The sequence below is a fragment of the Oreochromis aureus genome, linkage group 17, assembly GCF_013358895.1.
Source record: "Oreochromis aureus strain Israel breed Guangdong linkage group 17, ZZ_aureus, whole genome shotgun sequence".
NCBI classification, from domain to species: Eukaryota; Metazoa; Chordata; class Actinopteri; order Cichliformes; family Cichlidae; genus Oreochromis; species Oreochromis aureus.
Genome location: NC_052958.1, coordinates 36,664,531 through 36,689,272, shown reverse-complemented (window position 1 = coordinate 36,689,272; position 24,742 = coordinate 36,664,531). Strand labels below are relative to the sequence as shown.

Here is a 24,742-nt window from a genome sequence, read left to right as displayed (position 1 = left end):
CTTTTAGTTCCACTCTTTCCTCTGTCGAGACAAATGTTTATCAAATACAATGTGATATTAGATAAAGTTGATTAATCCCCATCACAGATGTTGGCAACTGCAACAACAAAGCACAGCTTGTAGATAAGAGTAGCACAGAGAGGACAGAATAAAGATAAGCATAAATCATTCATCCCGCTATTACCTCTGTTGGTAGCTCATCAAATTCATTAGCTGCTAATTCTGCTGCTTTAATGCACAGTGATTTATGAATGATGTTACTGTAGAATGTAGATGGGTAAGGTTTAACTGAGCTGGTGGAGCCACTGTAAAAACCACGGGGGACTAATGGCACGAGAGAGTTAATGATCAAGGCCATTTTCCTATGGTCTGCAGGTCCCTCTGCTGGTGCCAGCACAGAACTGGCACGCCAGGCACTGAATGATAACCACTTTGCCCTGGGAGGTGACTAAATATTTGCTGCTAAATGAAAGCTTTGGTTTCTGTTTGACCTCTGCGTCAGTTCAGTGACTGTGAATATTAATCAGCATTAAATCTTACTTTCTGCTAAATTATTCTTGGGTATGAGGTATCTCTGCATCGTGAACTTTCTTCCTTGAAGCTTCTCTTTCAAACAATTTGAAGAAGTGCCGTGATGGAATCTCATGCGTCTGACATTAAAAGAGCTGCAGGAAACTGAAGTTGATCAACCTTTTTCGACCCTGTTGATGGCACGAAGAGGTTCATTCATGGAGCACAGATTCTTTTTGCAAATCTCAAGCATGTTAATTTCAGCAAGGAAATGAGATGAGTGTGAAGAAGCTGTGGAGGTCTGGTGTGCAGAATCTATAGTGTAAAAGAACTCAGGAGACCTTTATATTTTGGTATATTGGGTCTTTTATTTACCCCAATTTGCAGTGGAAGAAATATAATGGCTGGAAATGGTAAAAGTAGGCAGTTCTTTAGGGCTTTGTGCAGGTGCAGTCATAAACTCTGTCAGCTTGCACTGATTTTGAGAATTTACAATATCCCATATTATTTTTAAACAAGTTCCCAATACAATTTACTTCCACGGATTACCAACATCATTAAGTATGCTTAAAAACTGTTGCTTGAAATGAATGCCACATGTCTTTCCATAATGGAGCTAACGTGTCTGGTTTCCTTTCTGCTCTGTGCTCTCATTGTTCACATGGCACTTGAAATGCACAAGTAGGGTAATAGCATAAGATAATCAAAGTTAAGTCATTCCAGCAAATCAGTGCTGCAGTGATTTGCTGGAATGACAATGAGCAGTCTGAGAGGCTTGTTAATAAAAGCACCGAGTAAAGAAAGGTACAGTCAAAATGAATGGAGCAGATATCGAGATGCCCTTACTTCACTGATAGACCCTCACTGCATTGTAATTAATGCACCAATATCATTAATAACAATCACTAATGGAAAAAATCAAAACTATAAGTTATATGTAAAATTAATGGAGGTGACTTTCTTTATATTCTGTGTATCGTTTGTATTTTAGATTGAGACCTTTTTGTTTCTACTGTGCGAACATTGACTAGGTGATAAGTAAAGAGGAGAGTAAAACTCAGTCTAACAAACAAAAAATAATAATAAAACAAAACAGCATTGGTAGTATTACAATAAAAAGAGAAAAAGATTACAATGTCCATCCTAAATTGCCTGCACCTTGCCTGCTACACAGTCAATTGATAAGTCACACCTTCTGAAAGGACACTGCATCTCACAGATCTGTTGCTTTAAGGCCCGGGCAGGGGGAATCTGGTTTATAGGTTATGGCTGCAGAGAACACAGGGAAATATGCCTCATTACTAACCAAAGAGCCAAAGCCACTCAGGCTTTGAAGTGGCCAGCCAGTTCTGGCTTTCACTCTCAAACAGCGATTCACAGGCGATCCATGAATGACTCATTAAGTTCATTCGTACGACCCTCTGACTGCTTTCAGGCAGCCCGCAGCTCCACAAAAGCCAATGCTGGTGTTTCTGCTATGGTGCCCTCTACTGTTAGTTCTGTGAAAGATACAGATTACTCAGAGTGATGGAATACGAAGTGATGTAGAGTGAAACCAGTGTGTGTCATGTCAAGGCTGGAAACCACTCATCCTTATCCCAAAACCTATTACTAGTCAAAATTTGCAGGAATTTGTGTGTTTATTCTTTTCTTGCTGCTCACTGATGGAACAAAAAAGAAAATGCACTGCATTGAGACAGAGAGGAGACAGTGATGTATTTCCCTTTGCTTTTAAGAAATCATTTAATTTAAAGTAAAACCAGCCACTTAAAAGAAATGGCTCTCACGCAGAATCGTGTTTATCACGGACAACTCACATTGTGCTCTCAGAGTCAATAGTGTACTAAACAATCAGCAGTTTCGCAGTATGACCCGCTCACTAAGTGGCCGAGCATAGTGTCGCCATCCTGTCCTCGTCCTCTGAGAGGCTTGTTAATAAAAGCAGGCTCTGGCTCTCGGCATTCTGGCTGCCACCCAATCAAAAACCCATTAATCTAGCAATCTACATTAATTTGTTTCTCAACAAGCAGATGGCGGCCCCGACTGAAACCAAACAGGCATGTGTTGTATACAGCATGTAAATCGTCTTATAAATGGGCTTTGTACGCAAACAATAAAGGCCAGAAACGTCCAGTGGGGCTGATACCTGATCAAGATTTTAGCAGCTGGTACACCATTTCTGCCATATGCTGGTAAAGGTCTGCAAATCTCAGCAACCCAGTCTCACAAGCAACTTATGTCTGCATTTTTTCCCATGTACATTTGATAAAATGTTTAATTGCAAGTAATTCTCATTTCTTCACAAACAGTTTATGATTGCAAAAGCAACAGTTGTTGTCGGTGAAAGTATTTCCAACTCGTGCCTTACTGGAGCCCATTTGATGCTGTCAACCAACCACAACCAGTCAAACTCAGCAGCTGACTCATCTTGATTTGATGAAAAGTGAGGAAGTGTGACTAATCGGAGCAGGCCAGCAATGACTCACACAGATCATGTCCTCATGATTTGGTTTTTGTTGGAATCGGTTTAGGGAATAATTCGAACCCTCTGGGGGAATGATTTGACGGGGTCGTGGCGGATTGTCATCATGATAAGAAGCTGTATGTGTCCATATATTTCTAGCAGCGCTTCGTGCTACAACAGGAATAGCTAATGACACGGTAGCCTGTTTGTTTCTTCTGATTTATATGTGTGTTTTTGACTGGGCGGAGCATGCAGAGGTCAGAACAAATGATTATAGAGCCCTGTGGCATACCAGAATAGTTGGGTGACAGCCGGAAGCCCCAGGCCACTTGTTAAGGCCTCTAAACAGGAAAGGCATTCAACACAAGCCCCAAATTAAGTTTTTGTCACTATGGTGAGGTGTATAGCTATCTGGGCCTGTAGAAGGAGCTCGTCTGTTGAGCTGAGTGGCTAATTAACACAGAGTTCTCCACATGATGTTTACATATCACACAAATACCTGCTGACTGTAAGAGCTGGCTTAAGCTGTACTTGTCTGGAACCTGGATTTGAAATCAACATTTACTTATTCATTTTTTTGCTGTTGTTTTAGGGCAAGTTCTTTTGTGAAGCACAGAATAGGGTTGAGGCATGGAGAGCTCATATATTTGTGTAACTGTGTGCGGCTGACACTATGTGTGTCTTTCACCGGCACGATGGTGGCAGCGTCTGGATCACAGGCCACAGAGCCGGCAGGCCAGACGCTGCCTCACTTGCTGCGGTTTCCATGGTAAAGTACTGTACTGTTTGCGTCTGCTCGCGTGCGCAACAGTCTCATAAACCTCCATGTGAGCGTGCACTGTGCGCGCGTGACCACTCCGGCATCTGTTGCAGTCAACATGTACTTTGGCGGAAGAGATGATTCTCTGAGCACACAGCTGCGATTTAGTGTGTTTGTGGGATTTGTAGTAATTTTCTTTTAATCCCAGTAATAAAACCTACTGTAGAGGGACGGACATTAAATAACAGTGGTAAAATAAAATGATTTTAAAAAATGAAAATATATAACTAAAGCTTATGCATATAATAAAATATATGAAGTGCCTTTATTTAGAGAGTATAGGAAGAAAGACACTGTCAGATTCCATAATACACGCTTATTCATGCCTGAATCTGAATGTTGCATTGTAAATATTCCTCTAATTTAATATTTGATCTTGACCCTCAGTTATTATAGGAATATGGCATAATGACAGCTTTTCGTTCTTTCTTTTTTTTTTTCTTTCTGCTTGAATTGTGATTTCAGCACCTCAACTTTCTGTTTTATACCTGTGCAGTTTAAACGATCTGTTAGACCTGAAGATGATGTAAATCTACTCCTCTGGTTCCTTGTTTGGTGTCACAGCTTCTGGTGTGTTCGGAGGTTGGATAGAAATGACTTTCTCAAACGGCGGTCATGGGGTTCTGTCTTATAAACATAATTTAGCTGCAGAGTTGATCCAGTGATAGTGTGCTTTTTATAGAGAATCTCTCCCCCAGGGGTCCGTTCATCTCATAGCGAAGGTTAAAGTTGAGCAGAAAATGGATTCTTAAGTGCTGATGCTCGTAGTCTCACAGCCCCAGAGTTATACTTGGTGTTTTATAGTTAGCGTAACATTTAGTTGTGTCCTTTTTGTGCCAGGCTGGCTTTGTAAAACAGAATGATAAGAGATATTTGAGCCTTTTTCCTGGCACAGAATGATGGAAAGCAAGATGTAATAGTTCCCCTCTGTGATACCTTAAAATTTTGCTGCTTTAGCAAATGATTGTCTGTAATTGGTGCTTATAACCACAGACAGTTTATCAAATTGGCCAACAAACTCATCTCTGTCTAAATACTGTCTGCCTGCTGCTGTCTGTCTCTAAATTGTGTTTGTGCTCATCTGTCTTGAGGCTGTTTTGGAGCTGTCACTTCTTTTCCTTTTTGTCTGACCAGCATCCCTCTCTTTCTCTCCATCTTCCTCTCCTCGCTCTTTGGCCTTCAGTCCTGCTGAACTACAGGAGATCAGCGCTGAGTGACGCGCACGAGCACATCCAGCATGGATTGTGTGTCCAAACCTCTCCCAGCCATGCAATTATGTCATTTTCTGCTCAGGGTTTCCCCTGAAATGACAAAGTGGCTTGGCAGATTGTGGCATGAGAAAGTGATGACTGAATGTTTCAGGTTTTAGCAGCATGTGCTTCTTTAGTGTTATCGGCTGATTGCAGTGATGTCATGTGGTCAGCACTAGCCTGAAAGTTACAAATTACTGCTTTGACTCGTTTAGAATAGCTTAGAAAATGTATAAAATGTACTCACACTCACATTCTACTCTGGTGCTAGTACTGCATGTCCATTGTCTGCCATGGAGATGCTCAATAAATTTGAGTGGTATAAAAGGATCCAGCTGGACGAATTTGCAGCAAGACCTTGAAACAGACACACGTTTAATCAGTTTTCCCTGGAAAAGATAAAGCCAAGCAAACAGTGATGCACATTGAATGAATTCACAGGAAATGTTGAGTAATACTTTTATTTAAGAGTCCAAGAGCAGAGAATTAGGGAGAATTGACTTAATTAGCCTCTTGTTCTTTTTCTTTTAGACTTGTATAAACAGTTGTTCTCGTTCATTCTTTAATTTTTATCTTGTGTGTTTTGTCCCCGAGGGTAACTCTGATTCACCATTCTTGTAAATTGAACTTGACTGTTCTCTCAGCCCCACATATCTGAACCCAACATATCCAAGCTTGGCTGTGATTGACAGCTGGCATAACAACAGAGGTGCTTTCCACTCATCCCATTGATGGCCTCCAGATTTTAGGTCCAATCTTGTATTTTTCTGCAGAATTATACATCCTGTAAATAAAGTTCTTATTTTTGATCCCTCATCTCTAGCGCCAGGCTGGCCACAAAGAAACTTTGAGTCTATGATTTGTAAACTCCCCCCACTTGGGTTTTTGCAAGATTGGAGTAAAACCTGCTGGATGGCTGCCTGCTTTTATTACCTCTAGATTAGGTGGGCTTGAAGGAGGTCTCTCTTTCTCTCTCTCTGCAATGCCACGACAAGATAATGAAGATGTGAGGTAACAGAGATGAGGAAGGTTTTCATGGTAGAAATGGCTTCCAGCTGCTTTGATAATGCAGCTGCAGATTGTCAGTTGCTCCCATTCCAAAAGTTATTCCCCTGAAATGTCATGGCTCTCTTTGGTTTGGAAATTGTCTTCAGCAGAACTTAAGAATGTCGAGCGTTATGAAAGTCATTGTTTTTATTGAGCCTACAGAAAGAGATTGACGCTTTTTGCTTCCTCCAGAATTTGCTATTTAAGGAGCAACGGCTCAGATGCACTTTAGATTTTAAAAAGTTAAACCCGCTCAAACTCTACAGTCAGAAATGATGACCTTCTTAGCACACTCTTCCTTAGCTGGCTCTCTGTAGCACACCGCTTTCAAATTTAAAATCAGTCATTTACTGAACTTTCTTCAGTACTACTTTGCAATGCCTCACTCTACTTGAATATGCTTACTGTTACTTCATTGGATTGTCTGGCATTCCCTGTGAAGAAAGACATCCGTGCAGGATTTGATACTCGAGCTCTACTTTGACAGTCATGCGCTGAAGTGCTTACCTTTGTAGAGAATTTGCAGCCAGGTATTACAGGCACAGTGCCAACCTGCTGACTCTTCTGCTGAAATGATTCTTTCGCACATTCAGGAGAAGAAATTGTCAAATTCTACTTATTTGGATCTTATCAGAGATCACCTGTCAGTTGAACAGTACAACCAGTACAGATTTTCTGTTGAGCTAGAGCTTTTGTGGATCTCTTTTTTTTTTTTTTTTTTAAAATCACAGTGTTGCTTGTCTCTGATCCAAGCAGCCCTTGGTTTGTCATGAACCAGACGTAGAGATGAAGTAGAGAATGGTGGCAGAACCATTGAGTCCATTGGCTCACTACTTGTTTACTTAATGTGGCTTCATGTTGTGTTTAATTACATTTAGGACCCATGCGGGAGCGGCACTGGTGCCAAGTTGGTTTCTGAGCCAGTGCAGCCACAGAAGAGACATCTCTCTCCTGGCTTGCATGTTTCAAACGGCATTACACAGCTAAATGTCCTCCGAATGACTGTGTATCATGCATTTAAGCTCTTAATTTATTAGACAGCTTTGGAATGATGCACTGATTAAAGAGGCCATACATTAACAGTCATTCAGTAGAAGTACATTAATGAATACAGTGAGTACTTTATAGGTGAACTTCCTCTCTTCCCCATTTGTCCCTCATTCCTGCATCTCATCTTTCTCTTTTTACTGGGCTCCCCCCGGAGGCCAAGCAGCGCCACTGCAGACTCTGCCAATAGTACCTGCGTAGCTGTAGTCACTGCATTGTGATCAGGACTGTTGAAGGCAGTTTGTCTGCTCCGGGGGTAAGAGCTGCTTGTTAGTAGTATTTGGGAAGCCTGTCGCTTTAGGGGACAGGATAGGTCTGCAGAGCAGGTGGAGAAAAAGAGGCAAGAGCTACTTCATGTGGTACCAATAAGGATAAGATCACCAGAGACACTGGACTTCTGCTGATTGATGCTGGCTGCCGAAAGAGAGAAAGAGGAAAGAGGGTGGCCAGGAGGAGGGGGAGTCATTGTGTGTGTTTACTTGCCTATGAGAAGCTGGGGCATTTGAAAATTGTATTGTATGCATGCATGTGTGCGTACGTGTGTGTGTTGTCTCACCCAGCATGTGTGTCAGTATGATGTGTATGATGTCAGTAGTCTCAGTCAGCACCACTGAAGGTGGCGTTACTGCTGATGTTTTGCCTCTGTCGTAGTGCCAGCTGCTGCTTCCCAAAGCAATTGGGACTCAGCGAGGAGGGGTTAACGAGTACAGGAGGCTGACAGACTCAAATCTGAGTGTCGCTGAGGAGTCATGATGTGAGTGGATCAGTGAGCCGGTGCTCACGCAGAGACAGGAGGCAAGCTTCTTGAGAAATGTTTCTTTGATGTGTGCGCTTTGTCAGAAGCTCAGAGAGCAGAGAAGAGATAGTAAGACCAGATAGTAAGACGGGGTGACAGGTGAGGAGAGCTCCTGGGTCAATGTTGGAGTCAGGACTAGAGTTAGATTTCTAAACATCGGCTTGTTTCATTCTTACCTTTTTCTTTCTAACTGAAGTTGGAGTGAGAAACGGAGAGTCTTTATTTCTTTTTGTCTCTCCTCATGTTTGCCATGCTGTGCCTGAGCTCTACTGAAGTTTATTTTTTCCCTCTTTGAAGCCGATCTGCTGACTGCAGATATCCCAAAATGCCCAGACACAGATCTGGAACAACCGTCTTATACTCTAGGTATAAGACGGTTATTCCTACAGCAAAAGGTGTTACAGCGATGTCTCCATGTGTCATATAGTTTCATAGATCGGTGGCATTGTGGACAAAAGTAAAGTGGGTTTTCCAGTGTGGTGGTGTATGCTTTCCCAACATATTTTAGTTTGAATGTGAATCTTTAAGCAAACACTGTCCAAAAGTGGGATGGTTAGCACAAAACAAACATTCGAGGTGACTCAGCATTTTTGAGTAAGCTGTCACAAACTTGCTTACATTGTACAACTCAGATTTCCTCCACAGGAAAAGTGAATATCTTAGTCCATCTACGCAATAAAGTAAAAGCAAGGTAAAGTTTGTGGTAAGTTTTAGTGAAACTGTCGCACAAGTCAATCTGTTCGTACACGTTTTTGCAAAATTTCCCCAACCCACACAAAATGTATAAACTAACCTGTTTATTTTGTGTTTGGAAGCCATTTCAGTCAATTCAGAAATTGTTTTCATGTTCATTCAAGTTATTCTATCAGCGTTGCCTTGGTCCCTGATTTGATATTTCATCTGCCTGGTTTGGTCTGTCGAGCATTCTTGGAATCTACATTACAATTATCAGTCTGCAAGATGAACTGCCACATCATGGCACACAAAGTTCAAAATTCAGAAAGTAAACATGTTGGTAATGCACACCTCTGAAGATGTTGTTTATATTGGAGTCATACCCCTCATGGAGCTGCAGCAGATGCAGAAGCAGCTGGCTATTTTAACCTTAATTTCACACCTTCCTCAAGGGATTACTCCCCCTACGTTCATCCACCTGTTTTATATTTGCAAAAAGAAAAGTTCTTTGGGCTTCCCTGAGGTGTCAATACACTGAAAGCAGACTAATTCTGATTCATATGAAGCATTTAGCCTCAGCACTGCTCTACCAAAGAGTACTGCCTGAGAGTCTCACCTCTCTTAGATTAATAGATGAAACTTTCATCTGGACTCTCTGGTTATGCCTTCTTCTTCTGCGATGGTCCAATGGCATCTAACTGGAGAATTATTGCCACCAGCTGTTTAATTTGACAAACTGACTTCTAATAACCAGTTCAATGAGTAGAAGTGAATAATTTTCCAGTTTTTTCTTGATTTTCTTTGGAATTGTCTACCCACGTGTGTCTGACTTGACTACTGCTCACATGAGTGTGTCTGCTTGGATTCCCTGCAGAGGCCTTAAACATCTGTTCCTGTTCCCTTTTAAGGATAAGGATAGAGAAGACAGTGGTTGCTAAATATGACACAAATCAACCCCCCGTTCCTTCATCTTTGGTCTTCAGTTTTGAGCTTGTGTAGACTAGATGACCTTAGCAGTTGAGCAGATTTTGCAAAACCCTTATTGAAATTTCCTGCAGCCTGCTGTAATTGTAGCTGCCACACACTCTTTATTCCTTTTTTTTTTCACACGCTTCGCCACCCCCACCCCATCTCTCTCTTTCCTGTTTGTTTACTTGCCCCCTGATGGGACGCGGTTTGCATTTACAGTGTGTTTTTCGGTGCGTCTGCGTAAGTCTCCTCATTTGCGAGCGTGCGCCTCTTTTTTGCGAGCAGGTCTTAACGGATGTCTGTTTTCCAGCATTCATATTGAAACGGGTGTTTCCCCGATGACGGCTCTCATTTTTTCGGGGTTACACTTTACGACTTCTCATCATGGACAAAGTTGCTGAAGGAAACCACAACAGATACAAATGTATGAGAGGCGGCAACTTTAAAGGAGCAAACTTCCCGCTTCCAAGAAAAAGAAAAGAGCGGGGGAAAAATGCTTTTAATTGGGAGCAGCGTGTGAGGTAAATGAGGGGATCTGAGGATTATTTCGACATGGGAAATGGTTGGGTTTTATGGAAATTTCTTAGGAAATGTCTCAAATTTGAGCTGCTGTGTGGCTTCATGTAGACTTGTTATTCATGATTAAATCTCAAAGTTCAACTCAAGAGAATCAGATCCTTTTTTTAAGTTGTAGATTCCTACCCTTAAATTTTTGAGGGGATTTTCCTTTCACAAAGTCATTCATGCCGTTTAGATCTGTGTTGGATTTTTTTTTTTTTTTCATCTGGGATTACAAGAACAGCTTTAACAAGTAGCGCTGTAGCAGTCGGTGTCTTTATATGGGCTGCTGCTGAATCTCCATTCGAGCCTTCTAGGACAAAAGATTTCATCTATGGTTGTCTATTGAAATCTGCATCAAATGCATCCCCGGCACAGTGGGAAAAGCTGGTACTGCTGCCTGACACTTAGTCAGAGGAGTCTGGAAGGAAATCTTGAAGATTGAAGGGCAAGGGTAAAGTTTGCAAGTTAGAGGGAAGTCCTTGGCCCTGCATAGCCTCTGATTCTTCTGTATAGTGCATGGGGCCAAGCACTTGGAGGCCAAATGTGATTCACATCTTTCATCTCTGGAGCCTGGTGAATGTGCAACAGCTGTCAAGACTTATCTGCATCTCAACAGACAAAGCGTCACTTATCAGTCAGCTTATGGGCTTTAACGAAAGATATAGTTGCTGTTAAGAGTTTTAGGCAACAATGCAAAGGATTGTATGACTTGCTGCCCTTCCAGGTTTGAAAGATTCAGTTAGGAAGTGAATTCACCTGTTCCTGCAAACATCTGAACCTGTGTTTTACTCATCGAGTAAGCCCTTTAAAATCTGTTAACATTGTTCTGAGTTGTTTCAAATTTGTTTAGCAATGTTCTAGTTTTCTGGGTGTTCAGTAAATATTCTGTTTAGAAACACAGAGTAGTTGTGCAGTCTGTCATTTTAAAATCAAATGTCTAAGAACTAGTATTAAGGATGAAGTGTGTGTTTGTGTGTTTGTGTCTGGGCCCGAATGTCAAAGCTTGATGAAATATTTGTGCCTGAGCAGCAAAGATGTGCAAGGAATCCGAGTGTTTGAACATTGTTCCCTGGTAGGCATTTACCACTTTTCTTGTAAAGTGTGAGGAGCAGAGCAGAATGCTGTTATAGGATGGATGGGGGGGGGGATCTCAGCACTGGTTTTGTGATTGAAGGCTATCAAAGTCAGCAAGGTTCAAGTAGCCTTTAGAGCAAAGCCACAAAACTCAGCATCCCTTCCTTTCTGCCATTCAGTGTACAGTCTTTCTTAACTTTGCGACATCCCGCCCCATAACTAATGTTATGATTTGTTGGGATCTTGTGTGGTATAACTAATGGGTCTAAAGCTGTAATACACACACACACACACACACACACACACACACACACACACACACACACACACACTGACAGAGTCTTTGTGCTGTTGTTGTTACAGATCTACACAGACTGGGCCAATCACTACCTGGCCAAGTCTGGCTGTCCGCGTCTCATCAAGGACCTGAGCCAGGATGTCACAGATGGAGTCCTGCTGGCACAGATCATCCAGATCATAGGTGAGCTTCTGTGTGTGTTCTCTTTCAGTGTTTTAACTTAATCCACTTTTATGCAGATTACAGTTAAAAAGATAAAGTAGATACAGTCATGAAGAGACAGAAATACTGACTTCTCTCATATAAACAGTGTACTGTCTTGCTTTGGGTCTAACTTTCTATATTTAAAAAAGAATATTAATGAAGTACAGATGGATGAAGCCCATGTATTACCAACAGAGTGTGTGTGTGTGTGTGTGTGTGTGTGTGTGTGTGTGTGTGTGTGTGTGTGTGTGTGTGTGTGTGTGTGTGTGTGTGTGTGTGTGTGTGTGTGTGTGTGTGTGCGCGCGCATATAGTTTGCTCTGTTTGGTGGATGAATCGACCACCCACTCACTCACACAAACACACACACAGTATTTGAACTTTGTTGTGGTGAGCTGGAGCGAAGCCGTTTCTCAGTCTGAAATTTGGGCCAAATCACAGCAGCTCTCTCTTGTTTTGGGTGCTGGGCAAACTGCAAGAGCGCAGATCTATAACTCACCCATGGGTGCAGAGGCATGTGTCTCCCATTGGAGTACAGACAGTCTTTACTTCTCTCTCCCTTTCTGTTGGTCTTTTGTTTTTCGTGCCTCATGTCTCTCTGGCTTGTTGCACCCTACTTCTCTCCATCCTTGATTCCCTCACTCTGTTTAATGTTTTTTTTCTCCTTCTGTTTCTGTTTTCATTTGACGACACCTTACTGTGTAACATGCAGTGTTGGGCAAAGTTGAAAAAGTAATTAATTATAGTTACTAGTTACTTCTTCAAAAAAGTAACTGAGTTAGTAACTGTTACAAAATTCTAAAAGTAATTGATTACTTGAAAAGTAACTATTGCGTTACTTAAAAAAAAATGTTTAACCCTCTGGGGTCCAGGTTATAATTGGCCATTTTTAACCACTTTTCATTTTACCTCTTTCACCTTTAAAAACTATTTACTTTGCCTTGTTTGGTATCATTCTTTTCAGTACAACCTCACATGTCTGAATTTACAGTTATGGTTTCATTTTGACATACTGTATTAACACAATTGATCTCAAATCAGACAAAAAACGTAAAAGTAAAAAGTAAAAGAGTAGAAAAAGTTATATTTTTTACTGTAACAACCACAAACATGTTTATTGAATCATATTTCATAACTTTAAATGCAAATATAAATTGTCAATTTTAAAATCCTATGCACAAGTTTTGCAAACAAAGTTATTTGCAGCCATTTACCTTTTACCCTCTTTTTTTTAATAACCATGTCAAACTATTTACATAACAATCAGCTGTTCTCCATTCAATAAGATGCCACACAAATTATTTGTGCCACTCCAGAAATTAATTTCTGTCCACTATAAAGGAGAACATCACAGCCTGATACCTGCAGGTGTATCACTCCTCCTGTTTTTTACCTGGAGACAGCAGTCGCCTCAGTGTTCTGACACACAACACAAAATACATTAACTACACACTCCAAACACGCTAAACGTCACAAATCTCTCACATCTCAAAACTCACTCTCTCTCTTTTTCTGCTCTTTCTTTCTTTCTCTCTCTCTCTCTCGCCATCACTCCTAAAACTTCCCCCTCTTCCTAAACAACCAAATGTCATGTTGCCATATCATTTTTTGATTGGTCAACATTGTACATTTTTCCACCAACACGAACGGGCTGTTTTTTGTTTTGTTTTGCCCCCTTAACTCCAGGTGTTGTGCCAAAAAGGGATCGTGGGCCAGAAAGTGATTGCCGTCCACGGGAGCGCGCAAAGCTGCTTAAAGCTGGAGCGCCCAGATTACTTACATGCGGTAAACTGAAGACAGCTTCAGCCGTCTGTTTGTTGAAAAATAGTAACGCGACGGCACCGCATTTTCTTGTTAATAACAGTAACGGTATTGTAACGATAGAAATAGTAATTAGTTAGATTACTCATTACTGATAAAAGTAACGCCGTTACTTGTAACGCTGTAGTTGCCATCACTGGTAACATGTGTGAGAGATTAGGATTAAAAAGATGGAATAAAACTGCAGCTGCTGATGTCGGTCATGATTTTTGCAGTCTCAGCAGAAATTACGCAGAGAAGGATTGACTGATGTTTGCTTGTTGCAGTGGGAGTGGGAGGCAAACAGTTTCCTGACACAAATAAATAAACCTCCTATAAATTTGGGGATGATTAGATAAACTGGGTGGATGGAAGGTCAACTGACTGTTTCTATTTGGTTTTGTACTAACTTCAATTTCAGTTAAAATACAATTGTTATGAAGACAGAGTAAACCTCCTCCACTAAGACCAAAATCCTTCCAGTAGTTTGAATAAAAGGTGATCCCAATCTAACATTAAAGGGGTTCCTCCTTTGCCTGTTTTCCACCTTTGCAACAGGTTTCTTTTTTTTTTTTTTTAAATGTAGATATTTTTTTTTAATTAAATGTCAAAATGTCAAAATACAAAAGAAGAGACAAGAAAAAAATCAGACAAAGACATGGAGTGAGTATGTGGATCGGACACATCAAATTATTCTTTTCCTTTGTCTTTGGATAACAACTCATAAAAACTGTCCAGTTGCTTTTTTGGCATCTTACGTTTACAATTAACCCAACAAAAGCTTATCAAAAGCAGAGGTGTGCATCATTTGAAATACTTTGCAGCAGTCCCAAAATGCATGCACATAAGTGCCTCTTTCAGTCCTACATTTCCAGCATAAACCATCTTTACTCAAACCCATTTTATGTAAGGGAAGGAGGATAGTGATATCAACTATTTTGTATTAAATAAATTCGCCTCTGGCTTCCCTGGCAAATTTCCAGCTTTTGGAAATATTGTTCTCCGATGACTCATCATGGAACGTGAAGGATTTTTTTCCCAGGTAAAGGGAATGTTGTGCTGATGTTCCTGTTTGTCCAGGGGCACCTTTCATACCATGAGGATGCTTTGTGGTATGTTGTTGGAAGTTGTAAATGACACAGCATTGGGATAGTTCCTCGATGCAGCTGGATATTTCTTCTTATATAATCCCTTATTTGTTGGTGTTTCCAAAAATTACCAGATCCCACCAGATTCTGTTTTTCCTTGAGTGTAATAAATAAAATAAAATAAAATCACCTTCTTTGAAGAAACCATCAGTTTTGACACAATTTCTTAACCACTGAGCCCCACAAATAGTCTATTTATACCAATTCTTATTTTGGTATTAAACCACATAGAGGAGAGATTCTACATTTTTATAGGATACATTATATTTGTTCACTTTGTCTTAAAATTAGGTTTACTCCTGCTTCATAGCTTGAGTTAATACTTATAAAGGAGTAAAGGGAGAGGGAATTTCTCTTTCAATCAAGATCCAGTTCAAACTGAAATTTTTCTCAGTCCACTGTTTGGCCAGCTCTGCCATTTCGATGATGTGCTGTAGGATCCTACACTTGTGTGGCAGTGATAGAGTTGGAGTTTCTAGAGTTTCCTCCATTCCAAAGAAACTGTTTGATCGTATTATTATATCCAAATAACAACTGCTGCAGAATACACAGTGGATCCATGCCAGTTGTATAATTTATCTGTGGGGCTATAATCATCTTTACTGTGTTTACCTTCCCCCCAGAGTGAGTTGTATCCTGCTCTGATTATCCAAATTAACTTTTGATTTTATCTAATAAAATTTCTAAATTAGTGGCAATGATCTCGGAAATATTGGGATTTAATTTGATTCCCATGCATTTCATTCCTTTAGACAGCCATTTGAACTTCAATGAGGGGACTAAATAAAGGAAGCAAGCTGAAGATGCTGGCATGGCTTCTTTGGTTTATGGCATTTAATTTTGCAACCAGATTATTTGAAAATCCACCTCCAATAATCCTAATAGAGAACAGGAGCATCATTGCACCAGGTGTCTTGACATTTGGCTTTGTGACGTTTGCATAATCTTGCTGACAGACAGACAAAGAGGACTAAAAACATAACACCGCCTCAGCTTTGACTTAGCAGAGCGAGAAGGGACCAAATAACCAAGCTGTTTTCACACACGTGTCAGGACATTTTAAAAGGTTCATCTATCAAAGACGCTGACAAACAGTGCCATCCTGACGTTGTTCAGCTTATGCATTATTTTGGATGGCAGTAACACATTCAGTGTTGAATGAGCTGCTTATAAGCCTGTATTAGGTTAGACCCTGAACACAGCACAGGACTTCAGCAGCCAAATGCAATCCCTGCTGCCGTGCTAGCTGCTGGTAGTAAATTCCTCCCAAACTGACAACTGGCTAAACTGCCTGAAACCACACAGTGATAATGAGTAATTCATCACATTTTTCAAGTAAGTCGCCCAGCAGTGGTTCTTACATAATAAAGTATTAGCATCTTTCAGACACTTTTCTCTCACACAGTCTTTTTCTTCTTCTGGCATCTGTCATAGCTTGCTCTCTCCTTTTTTCTTCATCTTCATCAGTTTGGCAAAACTTTGTGTGGGACTCTCTCTCCTTTCTTTCAAACACACACAGACACAAACATGCACACACACACTTTCTTGTCTGTGCTTAGTTTCTTCCTTTCTGCAGTCTGTCTCACTAAATCTTCTCCTGTCTCACTTCCTTATTCTCACATTCACTCCAGCGTCTCTCCCTCTCTCTCTCCCCCTCTCTCTCTCTCCCACACACACACACACACACACACACACACACGCACACACAGATTGAAACTTTACCCCTCCTGCAGACAATGAGGCCAAGTTGGCCTGTCAGTAACTCTCTGGCGGCAGCTGACGAATTAGGTAGCTTTGCTTCCCAGACCTCTCCGGAGTTGATCTGCACCTTAACTCACGCGTGTGTGCACACACACTCACTCATTCACACACTCATGCACTCTCCAGCGCTAATCTCAGAGTTTTCCTGCTGTATTTTTTACCTCGAACTCAAAAATCCCTGGATGTCAGGATGTTAAATTTCAGTATGGGTCGACTGTAAAAATCTCATGTCTTCATTTCCTTTCTCATGCAGCGAATGAGAAGGTGGAGGATATCAATAGCAGCCCCAGGAGCCAGTCGCAAATGGTGAGTGCATTTTAGCCTAACTCTTATATTGTTTTAAAGCACTGTTGCATGAGAGCGGCTTGTTAATGAAGAGTATTTATCTGGTAAGACACAGATTTGGCAGCATTTAGGAGATGCCCTCATCAACAGCGACTGACAGCATTATAAACCTGTGGTTATACATATATTAACAGAGGCAGCATTGTCCTGAGCAGTTCTCACTTCTATTTTGATTTAGGTGATCAAGAGCTAAGATAAAGTAATGGTTTCATATATTATTTGAGTGAGTTTGTAATCTCTGTTGGTTTTGTGCTGATTTTTAAATGAAAAGATTGACTAGTTAATAGTAGTAGTAGTAGTAGTAGTAAAACTGATTCAACTAGTTCCCTTTATAATGAGCTTTTTGGCATTGTTGCTGTTGGTAATTCTTTCACCATCTCTTGTATATGCAAAGTCTCACTTCTCCTGAACCCAGCCACAGATTTCTAGCAGTAAATAAGAGTCATATATGATCAGAGCCCCTTGTGACCCTTAATTGTTTTTATTAGTCAGAAAGATGGCCGCAGCTGACCAATGGACCAAAAACAGTTTAATCTTGGACTTGCTTTGCCATTTTGAAAAATCTGTATTTCTGGCTGCTCTGTGGCTGAGTGGTGTTGGCAGTGTCGTGTTTCCCCTCTGTTAATGAGATGACGGGCTGCATAACCGCTGATTTTCGTCACTGTGAGATAATTACCCCTCACTTTAACCAGAGTTGACTAAGTGTTTATGCAGTGTTGGTTTGCCCCTGGCATCTGCCCTCCTGCCATTAAATGTGACTAAAGCAGTTTTAGCTGCTCTGGCTTGCTTTCTTAATAAAACACTGGGGGTGATGATCCCGACGGCGTGTGTCCTCTGTGTGTCAACCTTTGTCATAGGTGTACCACAGTTTCTCTTTACGCTATTTTCTCATATGGATCAGTTTTACCAGATGGACTTCCACACAAGGCAAGAACATTTAGTTGATAAAAATAAATAAATAAATAAAATTTAAAAAAAGAAAGAAAAAAAAAAAAAAATCACGGTTTCTTCACAAAAGCATCCCATTACCGGAATGAACCAAAACATATTTCTACAACTTGTTTCACACAGCAGTTTTCAGCTGTTCCATGGTGAGTCCAGCTGTAGTGAAAGCAGACTGTGCACTATGTTGGAAAAACAACTTTAAAGAACCAGGAAAGAAGAAAACGTTAGGGCAGGGGTAGGCAACCTTTCTGATGGCGAGTGCCATTTAAAATTTCCTCAGAAGTCAGTGTGCCATATGATTGCATTAGCAATAAATTTAATAACGCTCTATATGAACAGTTACACATTATATAGAACCACTTTATAGAATTATATTTGTTTGCAAATGTTGGCAGCTATCAGCGAATAGTTATCAGCTATTTTGAAACAAAAAAAAGACACTTTTTATTAATAACAAGAACTCCATAACAGCAAATGAACTGTACAACAGAAAATACAAATGCTATTTATGGTCTCCTCACAACAATGATAAGAAAAATAAACTGGGCCAATATGGTATGTTTGTTAATACAGAGACACACATGTTAATGTGATCTCTGGTCTCCCACTCAGAGACACAGGTCTCCGAGTGTCCAGCATTCAGACGGCTACCTGAGGACACTCATGTGAGAGAAAATCTGCTCACACAGATATGTAGAGCCAAATACTGTCAATAAGGCCTCTGCAATGTTCTGAAGACAGTTAAACTTGTCAGGTAGTGATGTCCAGCAGGTGAAAATGCAAGCTCCATGAACATGCACAGCTGTAGATTCCAGCTACTTCGATGTCGCATTAACTGGCATTAACTCAGCCAGTTAATGCCAGACAAATCTAGCTGCTCATTAAAGATTTCTGGTTTGATCAGAAAATAAAACATTGGTCCATACACCTGAAAGTCCCAAAAATGCATTGTGTCTCGAGTCTATGGATGCATTTTGACTAAAGACCGGCCCCCCAGATATTAAAGCCATAAAGCCTTTGAATGAAAACAAACGCTGTTGTGACAGTGATGTACTTTGTCTTGTTGGTAAATGTATGATTTCTATTCATTTTACGTCAGATAAAAACTTTGGTTGTAAGCTTCAGATAATTATTTAATAACAGCCAGACATTTTAAATGAGAATAAGAAAGTATTTCCTTGTCCCCCTTTCCCTGTTAATGCCCTACCTGCCCCCCTGGCAAAACTTTGCTAGACCTGCACAGTTACCAGCTGTCAGCTACGTAGAAAAGGATCCTGGTGTTATTTGTCTCTCAGAAACAGTTCATAACTTCCCTTCAACTCATTCATGTCACCTAAAAGGTAAACCTGTTTCTCCATCACCTGTTCAGCTCTGATGATTCAGTAAGGACATCTCCTGGTTTCATCTTCATGTTTCCCTCTCACCACATATCCAAACCGATATCATGACCAGCAGCTTTACAGCTGTGGCTCCAGCAAACATCAGCTGATACTAGAAATTAATATTAAATAAATTCTAACAACAGCTGACCAAGCTTAAACGTGCTGCTGTTGTTTAGTGCGACATCCGGCGGTTTCCTCTTTGTGGCGCAAAGTGAGCGATAAACAAACAAGAGAGAAAAGCTGATCATTGATCAGTTTCATGATTGAAGTAGCAACAGGAGAGATAGGGGAGAGAATGAGAGGAGAAGAAGATGCAGCTGTGCAGCAAAGACACAATAACTCCAGCTTTGTGTCTTTTTCCATCCTGGCTGAAGTCCGGGACAAACTGTGTTCCTTCTCAGCTCAACACGAAACGCGTAATAATTTCTCTGAATGCCGGACGATTCCGTTTGTACGGGACGGTTGGCAACTCTACTAACTAACCTTATGAATAAAATTAAGTTCACTATCAATAAAATCATAGCACCCACCCAGCAGTATATAAATTCCGTCATGCTAGCTAGCACGCAGTACGAGTTATTGTAACTGACTGTAAAAAGTCAGCACAACGAAAATAAACTCCACCTAAACTTGGTTTATATCTGACCCAGATAGACTGCAGGTCATAACTTCTTACCTGAAGTTTAGTTCACCTGACGCTCCGACCGGCGGCTGCCTCGGGTCTCTCCTCCTCCTGCCTCCCCTTCCCTCATCCACCTGCTGGCCTCCACCACTTGTTAATTTTACTGAATCTGTGGAAGCTACGCCATGGCCAACACCAAACAACTGAGTTATTTTTACACACTGACCAGCGTCTGACCAGTCCACCACCCCAAAAAAAATAAAAAAAATAAAAAATCATCAGGCCACCAAGCAAATGCCTGGTATGCCCGATGGCCAGTCCAGCTATGGTCGTGCGTGCCATCAGTTAACCCTTCGCGTGCCAACGGTGGCACGCATGCCTAGGGTTGCCGACCCCTGCGTTAGGATCATCAAGACCTTGCAGACCCCTAATGTGTGTGAGAGTTCGCTGTGTTAAAACCTGCAAAAATAAACTCTTGCAGATGTATTTTTCTTGTCACATAAAGTGATTCTAGTCCTGCCTGGAAACAGCTGAATCCAGACTCTTGCACTGGTCACTAAGGGCAAGCTTCTGCAGCGATGCAAGTATGTGGTTCGATACGCCAGCGTTCGCTCCGGGTGTTTGTGTGTGTTCGTGCAGTTTGCTCTTTGTCCCAGTCGCTTACTAAGCCCATTGATCCACCACCTGCTCTGACTGCAGAGGGTCTAGCCAGCTTGGGAAAAAGAAGTTTGAGGAAGCACAGTTGCTTATAGAGTGAGTGAGAAGGGAAGGAAATATCTGTCACGCACATACAAACAACTCTACAACGATGGAGCCAACTAGCAGTGTTTGGAGGTTTTTACATTGGCAGGTACTGTAAAATAGCAGCTTGCTAATTAGGATATGTGAAATCATGTTAGTCTTAAATTTAAATCAGGTGTTAAGCACAAAGCACTCTGAGCAGCAATGTGTGTAAAGTGCACAAACAGGAGTCTGTTAAGATATTCAAATGTTCATGCTAACCTTCATGGTCAGGTGGATGCAGCTACTATGATTTTGTCTTTCTTTTCAGGTACAGTTAAATTTTCAGTTCCTGTTTCAGATTGTAAAAGACTCAAAGTATTGTGACACAATGCTCATAATCAGTTCTTACTTCATTAAACCTTTATGAAAAATAAAGTTAAAAACAGAAGTCACAGTCTAATGTGTGTATTCATGTAGCAGTGATCAAGTCCAGGTTTGCCCATTGGCTGCTTAATGTTTTGTCTGTATGAACATGATCCCAGTTTGCAAACTGCTTTTGCCTTGGCTTCACCAAATGAACTGTATTAACCTAAGAGATAAACGTGATGACACTTGAACATATGGTGGCTTTCCGAGAGCAAAACGATGTTGTTTGGGTTGCCTATCCCACGAGCTCGACCACTAACATTAATTTGAAACTTAAGTTATTCACTGACAACTTTTCCCTGTCTCTAGCTATTTTTTTCTCACTCTTGGCTGCATATTTATGACATGAGCTGTGAATTTTGGAAATCTGCCACTAGCCACCTTACACCTGGAGCTTAAACGCCTTGGCCAGAGACATGACAGTAGCAGCAGCTGTCAGTGGAGGGACAGATGAGTCTGATTTACTTCCTCTGCACAGCTTTTCCCCCTCATTTGGGACTTTAGATGGTGATCCTGGAGTCACAAGCCTGTTTCTCTAACTGGTAGGTCGCTGGCGCTCTGTCGAGTGGCGCGAGGCCAACTGAGCAGCTGCTGGAAGATGATGAACAGAAACCAGCACAACATCAGCATCTGCAAGCTCGTCTGCTAATCTACATACATAATGCGCTCTTTTTTCCCCTCTAAATCCTTGTTCACAATACAAAAGGGCCACAGGTCAGTTGAAATCTAGTCACTGCCTGCAGTTTTTTGATGGTTACAAACAAAAAACGTTGTTGATATTTATTTGGTCTTTGAAGTGAATTGTGTAAAATGTGCGTTTCATAGTTATTTTCTACAAACAGTCAATACAGTCCAGTCATTTTCCCCCTTCTCATGTTATTTTATGCAAGCATGCTTTATCATACAAGTAAAGGGTAAAATTTAAAGTATATTCCATCGAGTATAGATTTCATAATCTTTGCATTTCGTGTTAACCTCTCACACTTATCCAGCACTCTGTGGAAGTCCCTTTCCATCGCCCCTGAGTTCTTGGCCCCTATAATTACAAGACTAAAGGGTATTACCTTTGACTGCTCGTGGGCTTATGGGATAATATGCTGAAGAACAGTGGAAGTATGAATTGTTAGAAACTCTTTTCAAGTTCTCTTCACCTACTTGGTCTAATTTGCTCTCATTAAGAACAATATGTTAAAGAGTCTGACCTTTGATCGCCTTACTAATACAGTGCATAACAAAAGCCTGCATTTATCTCATACATAACACTGAAATGGAGATGGAAATAGCACAGCTGAAGCACAGTTAAGTTTAACTTTTTAATTCATACACTTGAAGTTACAGTTACACTTATTCTCATGTCTCTTAGACCCTGTGTTAGGTGCTTTGATCCTGGACTTAATCATTTTACTAATGCATACAGATTCCTTTTTGTCACTTTCAGGTGAAGCAAAAGCACATTATATCAGACCTCTACTGTGGCCACATCTGTACTGTAAAACAAATGCTTCCAGGAATGGAAAAGAGTTTTCTTGTTCATTTCATTAATATGTTAGTTAATACAGAGTAGTGCTAGGCTATACCTGACCATACCATCCACTGCTGTATCCAGCGGGCTACTGTATTCAGCCCCAGAAGGAACATCTGCAGCCACTACAGTACCCAGCAAAGATAATGAGAGATTGTAACAACTGGGTTTTAATACAAAGAGGCTGTCAACCCAAAGAAGTGCAGTCTAGTTTCTTTCTGAACCTGTTTTCGGCTTTGTGATAACAATAGAGAGTAGAAACTGAAGGTTTGGGGGTTAGCCAGTTTCGTTTTTCACTTTTTTTTCCCCACTATAGTCTTCACCCCAGTATACTTGTAGTGAATTGAATGTTCTTTTCATTTTTGAATCTGGGAGACATCTATCTGCTAAATGCCTGTGATGTTGAGCTGTAAATGCATTCTGTGGATTAAAGAGCTCACACAGAGTTTTTGTTCATCTCCCTCACCTTGCGGCATGCGCTGCACTCCCTCTGTCATGTAAAACCTCATGCCCCCTGACAGTACAGTTTCTCATAATTGTACAGACATCTAAAGAAATTAGATGCACACCCAGGTTTTTGAATCGAGCGAGGGATTCTTTTTTTTTTCCAAAATTATTTCTCAGAAGAATCGTGCTCAAACACGAGAACAGCAGGCGAGGGATGGCAGAAGAGGCCCATTCAGCAGAAAATATTAAAGCTTTGCAACACTAATCCACTTCATTATAGACAGACATCATTAGCAAACCACTGAGCACTTCCCTGCAATACGGATGACTGTGCAGTTTGACTTTCTGAGGGAATGTGTGTGTGTGTGTGTGTGTGTGTGTGTGTGTGTGTAGCTTCCAGTGACTGCAGCAAAGGATGTCGGGACAAACATTTGTCAGAATGAATACAAAGATGCTGAGCTGCTGCATCAGTCAGGAGAAGGTTGTTCGGGCCGTGGTAGGAAAGATTCCATCAAACAACTCACCAAGCTACTCAACTCGTTCGTATTGCTTTTCATTTGAGCTGTTGACTTTTCAAGTGTGTCATGGATCATGTTTAGACTGGCTATTGGCAGCTTTGAACCTCCCTCAATATTTTTAGTTTTGACAATGCAAATTTTTCTCTTTTGATTAATTTGAAGTGATTGTGTCAAACTGCGGTACACTTTGTCAAATTTTACTGCACTGCATGTCTGCTAGAATACAGTGCATTTCACTCTTCAGGAAAAAGACAGGGGAAAGAAATTTGATGTGTTATGATATAAAAATAAGTAAAGGCTGCTACTCAATCAGAGAGTTTGTCTTTTTGCTTGTCATTTTTTAAAGCACAATATATTGTGAGGGAATGCAAGCTCCTCTGACTGGTATCTGAAGTACTGTTTCTGCTTAGTGATGTGCAAAAGACATTTGCAATTTTTTAATTACATAAAAACAAATAACCATGAGATTCCTGTGCTGTTAACCTTTAAAGAGTGCTCAGTTTGCAGTAGACACAACACAACAGCTTAAGTTAGTCAAACGTTTAGCTTAAATGTTGTGGCTAACATGCTCAGAATGGCTACACTGTACTATAGTAGAAAAGTTGCTTCCTTACATTTCTTAATAAATAATAAATTATTGATGCACTAACAAATAAATACACTGTCTAGCTGAAGCTGGTTGGCTCAAAGTATTTGGTCATTAACCAAAGTATTAGACAAAATAACATTATTAGCGGAGTGTGCTGCTAGATGAGCAGTTAAAGGATCATGACAGTTTTTAACAAACTATCCACCCATCCAATCACTGATGCATTTCAGTACCTGGAACAATACTGCTTGCATGGCTCAAATCTATGCAGTCACTGACTACAAATCTTATAAATGAACCAGATATGATTTGATCAGCATAGTTATTTAAAAATGTATACTTTTGAGTGTTTTAGCCTTTCTCTCATGATTAGACTGGGTGTGTGCTGCAATTCAGGGTTAACTGCATCTAGGGTTTCTTGGAGACTATAAAAGTTCACCAGTTTCATCTGGGCTCCATCTGTTGGCAGCTTGCACACCAGCCAGACGCGAGGACGAACAGCACGAGTCGCTCAGTGGCATTATCTTCACTGGCCTGACGCTTCGTCATCGGCACAGCTCGCTATTAATCTCTGCTTCTAATTGATTGCGTTCCTAATTTGAGTTCCTGGCCTGAGTAACTGCTAGGCAAAACCAACTGGCAATTGTGTGACAGTATTTCTCTGGTCTTTGATTTGATTACAGCAGCCCTGGCTGTCAGACGACTAGCCTATTATGAGAGTCATTTGGTCTGGAAATACACTGACAAATGGATAATGGGAACTCGGGGCTTCTGAAACATCCCTGATGTCATTTTGCATGC

At 40.8% G+C, this 24,742-nt stretch overlaps 1 protein-coding gene across 3 annotated transcripts in view; it reads left to right on the top strand.

Moving 5' to 3' along the window:
- Positions 1 to 24,742, top strand: part of nav3 (neuron navigator 3) — a 198,355-nt gene that overhangs the window by 46,370 nt on the left and 127,243 nt on the right. For all 3 annotated transcript variants that reach the window (XM_039600943.1, XM_039600942.1, XM_039600941.1), the window contains exons 2-3: positions 11,577 to 11,694; positions 16,676 to 16,728. In XM_039600943.1, the coding sequence (XP_039456877.1) occupies positions 11,577 to 11,694; positions 16,676 to 16,728 (171 nt within the window). The remainder of the gene's footprint in view (positions 1 to 11,576; positions 11,695 to 16,675; positions 16,729 to 24,742) is intronic.